At 43.6% G+C, this 7,500-nt stretch overlaps 1 protein-coding gene across 1 annotated transcript in view; it reads left to right on the plus strand.

The window, feature by feature from the left end:
* Window positions 1-7,500, plus strand: part of ptprt (protein tyrosine phosphatase receptor type T) — a gene marked incomplete at its 3' end in the record, with an annotated part of 169,603 nt that overhangs the window by 136,697 nt on the left and 25,406 nt on the right. The window contains exons 22-23 of the mRNA XM_080790372.1: window positions 1,337-1,429; window positions 4,779-4,873. Of these exons, the coding sequence (XP_080646498.1) occupies window positions 1,337-1,429; window positions 4,779-4,873 (188 nt within the window). The remainder of the gene's footprint in view (window positions 1-1,336; window positions 1,430-4,778; window positions 4,874-7,500) is intronic.

Raw genomic sequence — 7,500 nt, forward strand, 5'->3', positions numbered from 1 at the left:
GTGCGTGCGTGCGTGCGTGCGTGCGTGGCTGTCTATACCAAGGACAGAGTCTGGAGATGCTTAGAATTACGAAATAAATCCTCTTTCATGAATCTTATGCAAACTGGAAGCTCCGTTACACACACTGCATTTTTATATCTGTCTCTACTTTTATATGTCTCTACTCTACAGAATTCAAATTCAGAAATATCAAAACAGTGGCAGATCTATACAAGCTCAAATTGCAACATGTTTTGAGCTCGTAGGTCTGCTATTTTGCGTGATATACTGTAGTATATATCATAGGTCATTAAATGTGAAAATATAGGGTTAACATTATATATTCGTGAAACCAGTAATATCGATGAAGAAACTTTGGCTTTTGGCTTTGAGGTGTGAGTCAACCCCACGACCCGGACACACACAATACACAGTGTGAGTCAACCCCATGACCCGGACACACACAATACACAGTGTGAGTCAACCCCATGACCCGGACACACACAATACACAGTGTGAGTCAACCCCACGGCCCGGACACACACAATACACAGTGTGAGTCAACCCCACGACCCGGACACACACAATACACAGTGTGAGTCAACCCCACGACCCGGACACACACAATACACAGTGCGAGTCAACCCCATGACCCGGACACACACAATACACAGTGTGAGTCAACCCCATGACCCGGACACACACAATACACGGTGCGAGTCAACCCCATGACCCGGACACACACAATACACGGTGTTGTGATATACAACAGTTGTGTACTGAGAATTGGTACTGGTACGATAGCAATGTACTTATATGTATGCACTGTCTGAACTGTAACATACTTTAGCTGTGTTAGAGCACGCTGAAGGCCGTGCTGCAGGCAGTGATTGTGATGTCTAGTCTGTGACGTCATTAGGACATGAAGTATCCAAGCTATATATGCTGCTGTAAGTGTAATAAACCTCCAACAACTTTACAAATGCCCTCCTTTCTCACTGACAATTTACTGACAATCGACTGTCTTGCCATCAATGGCATTACGTGAAAAGTTGCTACATCTATCTATTATTCTATTTATATTGGTATAGTATTTCTGTCAGTCGGTCAATTGTGGTGGCTCAGGGGTAGAGTAGCTGGATGGTAACCGCAAGGTTGCCAGTTCGAACCCGGGCTCCCCCAGAGTTAGTGTCGAAGTGTCCTTGAGCAAGACACTGAACCCCTAATTGCTCCTGATGTGCTGGTTGGTGCCTTGCATGGTTTCCGCCGCCATCGGTGTATGATTGTGTGTGTAATGTTATGTAAATCTTTTTTAACCCTCTCTCTCTCTCTCTCTCTCTCTCTCTCTCTCTCACAGACAGCAGTCAGCCGTCTCTCTCTGCTCCCTCTCTGACTCTGCAGAGCTTCCCGTACGGAGGCTGTGAGACTGTGGAGCTGTCCTATCAGAGTGGTACGCACATGCACGCACGCACATGCACATGCATGGCATGGCATCATACTTTACAGAAACCAAGATTCTGGATTCTTTCTAAATTGTCCTAAAAAGAAAGAAAATACTAAACAACAAAATCTATGCGGGAGACCAAAGGGTTGTATATAAGCCCTCATTTATCAATGGAACGTACAGACAAGCATTCAGGGCCGGTTCTAGGCATAGGCGAACTAGGCGGTCGCCTAGGGCCTCAACCACTGAGGGGGCCTCGTCACAGGGAGAAGATTTTTTTTTTCATGTATCCCTTACATGGGCTACTGGCCACATGTGGCCCCCACCTAGCTTCTTAATTTTGATCTCAAAGTGCACCAGATTGAAGCATTTTCATGGCAAATTTACAATTTTTATTCGGCGTGGCAAAGCAGGAGGGGGGGGGCCTCTGTATAATATGTTGCCTAGGGCCTCAAAAGACCTAGAACCGGCACTACCGTAGGACCACTACCAGTTGACCTGTAGTAAGTCTCATGGTCGGGGGGGGTAGGACCAAGGGATTTGGGATTTGTTTATAAACATTTTGGTATTTGTTTATAAACATTTGTGATTTGTTTACAAACATTTGTGATTTGTTTATAAACATTTGTGATTTGTTTATAAACATTTTGGGATTTGTTTATAAACATTTGGGATTTGTTTACAAACATTTGGGATTTGTTTATTTAAACATTTGGGATTTGTAAGTCTCATGGGGGGGGGTAGGACCACTACCAGTTGGCCTGTAGTAAGTCTCATGGTCGGGGGGGTAGGACCAAGTCTCATGGGTTTTGGGATTTGTTTATAAACATTTTGGTATTTGTTTATAAACATTTGTGATTTGTTTATAAACATTTGTGATTTGTTTATAAACATTTTGGGATTTGTTTATAAACATTTGGGATTTGTTTACAAACATTTGGGATTTGTTTATAAACATTTGGGATTTGTAAGTCTCATGGGGGGGGTAGGACCACTACCAGTTGGCCTGTAGTAAGTCTCATGGGGGGGGGGTAGGACCACTACCAGTTGGCCTGTAGTAAGTCTCATGGTCGGGGGGGTAGGACCAAGGGATTTGGGATTTGTTTATAAACATTTTGGTATTTGTTTATAAACATTTGTGATTTTTTTATAAACATTTGTGATTTGTTTATAAACATTTGGGATTTGTTTATAAACATTTGGGGATTTGTTTATAAACATTTGGGATTTGTTTACAAACATTTGGGATTTGTTTATAAACATTTGGGATTTGTAAGTCTCATGGGGGGGGTAGGACCACTACCAGTTGGCCTGTAGTAAGTCTCATGGTCGGGGGGGTAGGACCAAGTCTCATGGGTTTTGGGATTTGTTTATAAACATTTTGGTATTTCTTTATAAACATTTGTGATTTGTTTATAAACATTTGTGATTTGTTTATAAACATTTTGGGATTTGTTTATAAACATTTGGGATTTGTTTACAAACATTTGGGATTTGTACATAAACATTTGGGATTTGTAAGTCTCATGGGGGGGGTAGGACCACTACCAGTTGGCCTGTAGTAAGTCTCATGGGGGGGGGTAGGACCACTACCAGTTGGCCTGTAGTAAGTCTCATGGTCGGGGGGGTAGGACCAAGGGATTTGGGATTTGTTTATAAACATTTTGGTATTTGTTTATAAACATTTGTGATTTGTTTATAAACATTTGTGATTTGTTTATACACATTTTGGGATTTGTTTATAAACATTTGGGATTTGTTTACAAACATTTGGGATTTGTTTATAAACATTTGGGATTTGTAAGTCTCATGGGGGGGGTAGGACCACTACTACTGGCCACATGAGGCCCCCACCTAGCTTCTTAATTTTGATCTCAAAGTGCACCAGATTGAAGCATTTTCATGGCAAATTTACAATTTTTATCCGGCGTGGCAAAGCAGGAGGGGGGGGCTCTGTATAATATGTTGCCTAAGGCCTCAAAAGGCCTAGAACCGGCACTGCAAGCATTGATCAATCTGACGGATATCAGCGAGACCGTTCTGAATCAATAACAACCTAAAAAGACGTCAAACATGTGACAGGCAGGGAACACCGGACAGCAAAGACGGACTTTGCGGTAAATTACTTAACACGTCGATTGCCTTTGACGGTAAATGACGTCATCTCAAAAACGACACTTGACTGTCATTGGCGTGAAATTACGCCATTTCCTGTTGTCAGTGATTACGCTAGACTCTAGCGTAATCACTGACAACAGGAAATGACGTAATTCATGGGTTGGTGAAGAGCGACCCTCTAGCGGCTAGAGGGTCGCTCTTCACCAACCTATGAATGATATAGGTGAACCCTGACATCTTATCCAGTCTTCTAATAAGCTTAGTACTCACAGCTCACACTGACTCCTAGCTTGAATGGTGTGTTCTGAAGCCGTTGGGGTGCAATGAAAACAGGCAAACAGTCCTCTGCTGGCAAATTGTAATGTCATATACATATATTATGGGATTTGTGGACTATTACATCACAGTCCACAGGAAAATCAGAGCACTTGTTTGAGACAGAAAATACCCCAGACCACAGAAAATCTACTGAATGTTAAATGTTCATGTTTTTTTGGGTGCAATTGAGCTCAGAAAACGTAAAAAATATTTAAAACAAATTAAATTGATGTCACGATCCCTTTAAGACTAAGGTTAGGGTTAGTACAACACGCAGGACAACACACCAATGCACCAAACGATCCCTTTAAGACTACGGTTAGGGTTAGTACAACACGCAGGACAACACACCAATGCACCAAACGATCCCTTTAAGACTACGGTTAGGGTTAGTACAACACGCAGGACAACACACCAATGCACCAAACGATCCCTTTAAGACTACGGTTAGGGTTAGTACAACATGCAGAACAACACACCAATGCACCAAACGATCCCTTTAAGACTACGGTTAGGGTTAGTACAACACGCAGGACAACACACCAATGCACCAAACGTTCCCTTTAAGACTACGGTTAGGGTTAGTACAACACGCAGGACAACACACCAATGCACCAAACGATCCCTTTAAGACTACGGTTAGGGTTAGTACAACACGCAGGACAACACACCAATGCACCAAACGATCCCTTTAAGACTACGGTTAGGGTTAGTACAACACGCAGGACAACACACCAATGCACCAAACGCCACTTCGGACAATGGCTGACAACAAACGTCAACATGTATGTCCTACTGGCTCCATTGCATAGTCTGGAAAGTATGATAACATCCAAACTGCTAAATCTCTCTCTCTCTCTCTCTCTCTCTCTCTCTCTCTCTCTCTCTCTCTCTCTCTTTTTCTCTGTCTCTCTCTCAGGTCAGATTCAACCAGCCATCCGGGTAGCAGACCTGCTCCAACACATCACCCAGATGAAGTGTGGCCAGGGATACGGCTTCAAAGAGGAGTATGAGGTTAGAGACTTGCACGCACGCCAGCCTTATTCCCCACACCGTGCCCATTTGATTACTTAGTTACTTACTTTCTACACAGACGTTTATAACTGCTGTCTGTCTGTCTGTCTGTCTGTCTGTCTGTCTGTCTGTCTGTCTGTCTGTCTGTCTGTCTGTCTGTCTGTCTGTCTGTCTGTCTCTGTCTGTCTGTCTGTCTGTCTGTCTGTCTGTCTGAATTGTTAATCCATGTTCTACTTCACTGAGCGACGACATGCTACATCTATCTCCTTTGTTTGTAAAATAGGGGTGTGTGTGTGTGTGTGTGTGTGTGTGTGTGTGTGTGTGTGTGTGTGTGTGTGTGTGTGTGTGTGTGTGTGCGCGTGTGTGTGTAACTAGGCCATGTGACTCATATCGATGTCTGAAAGTGAGAGCCGTTGTCTCTTTAAGCTTTTAATGGACTCAATTCACTGTCCACTGGGAGTGTGCGTGTGTGTGTGTGTGTGTGTGTGTGTGTGTGTGTGTGTGTGTGTGTGCACGTGCGGGCGTGCATTGTCGAAAATAGTCCAATGTCCATATGGCAACCTATGTGGTTTGGGGTTTGAAATAAACACACACACACACACACACACACACACACACACACACACACACACACACACACACACACACACACACACACACACACATTCCATTATTAATAAAACAACAGTGTCTTCTTAACTCATTCATTGTCTCCACCAGGAGAGAGAGTATGTTTTGCACTCCGTCCGTGTGTGTGTGTGTGTGTGTGTGTGTGTGTGTGTGTGTGTGTGTGTGTCCGTCTGTCCATCCTTCCTTCCTTCCGTCCGTCCTTTACCAGCTAATCTCCGGCACCGTTGGCCCGATCCAAACTTTGCACACACACTCCCTGGATGCCAACGATGAACCTCTGCCCCAAATATTCCTCAACGGGATGTTATAGCGCCACCATGAGGCCGATTTAGGCAAAACTCGTACACATTTTATCCATACATCACACAATTCGGTATACACTATCTCCATAGTCATGTGATCAACACCATTTCCCATCTTCCATCCTGATTGGCTAAGATTGGCTTCTAAAGCTCACATGATTGGTCCGTTTCGAACAAAATGCCACAAATCACAAACAGTGTGCAATTTCCGTGAAATTATACACGCACATTTCCACTAGGCAGAGGAGGACATGCCACAATTTTTTTACAAAATCAGCCTCATGGTGGCGCTATAACAGGGCAATTCCTGTTTTTACCTATAACTGCATCGATCTGTATGCATGTGCACTCCCTAGAGGCCATGGAAAAACATTGTCCCTGCATCCCTCCACATCTGCCGATTATAGCGCCACCATGAGGCCGATTTCTGCAAAACACATTGTTTATGTTAGTCGCACAGATTTCATCCAAATCTCACGCAAATCGGTACACATGATCTCTGTAGTCATGTGATCAAGAGTGGCCCGTTTTGTACAATATGCTGCACATGTCCTGCTCATCCAGAATTCTATCCTCTACAAAATGAAGACAATTCTTGCAAAAAACTAAAACTCCTAAACATTTTGCCAAACATCACACACACTCCTATGCTCCTGGTGGAGACCTGTACCCAACAGCGGACCCCCATCTGAAAATGTCTTGTGCCAGGGACCCCCCCCCCCCCCACCAGAAGAGAAGTTAGAGGTTTTAGAGAAGTTATAGAGAATGAAGTTATTTAAAAACTGTGGGATGTGCATATCTTTATATAGAGAGAGGTTATCCCCCAGGCTATGGAACAGTAAAGCATTCCCTTCTCCATTAGAACTGCTCCCTCCATTGCATCTTTTAAATCCAGAGTGTTTTACTGGCGAGCATTGAAATCCTCCTGTTATGATATTTCTGCTCTTATCTCCTTGTCTCCGTTGGGAGAATGATGTTGGTAATGATCACTTTAGTATGCGTCTGTGTGTTATTTTTTACTACTGTAATTGTTGTTGCTGAAGAAATGTTCTTCTTGTATAGCACTCTGGTACAACACAAGTTTTTTTCTTAAATGGGCTTTATGAATAAACATGATTTGATTTGATGTGATGTTTAGTAATTCTGCAATGGTGCAGGTTTATAAAACCTGTGTTTAGAAATCCATGCCGCTCTGTTGCAAACCTTCTGCACAGTGGTTGGAAAATAAAATAATCCCGCATAGATATAGATATTCATATCAAACTAGAGAAAGAACATGCTGTCTCCTCATGCAATGCCTCTGTCTGCATGTGTGTGTGTGTGTGTGTGTGTGTGTGTGTGTGTGTGTGTGTGGTTGGGGGGGGGGCATATTGCTTCATCCAGTGTCATCATCACCTTTATTTATACTCGAGAGTACAATTGAAGGCAAGCCCTCATTGTCTCCGCCAGGCCGAAGGCATGGGGAGAGAGTATATGTTTAGCATTCTGTCCGTCTGTGTGTGTGTGTGTGTCCATCCGTCGGTTACCAGCTAATCTCCAGCACCGTTGGCCACTTGGCCCCATCCATGCCAAACTGTGCACGCACACTCCCTGGGTTCCAACGACAAACCTCTGCCCCAAATATTCCACAATGGCCTGTTATAGCGCCACCATGCGGCCGGTTTTGGCTAAACACATTTCTGTAGATTTCGCCCT

This window comes from Protomyctophum bolini (assembly GCF_963924005.1).
Source record: "Protomyctophum bolini genome assembly, chromosome: 2".
Lineage (NCBI taxonomy): Eukaryota > Metazoa > Chordata > Actinopteri > Myctophiformes > Myctophidae > Protomyctophum > Protomyctophum bolini.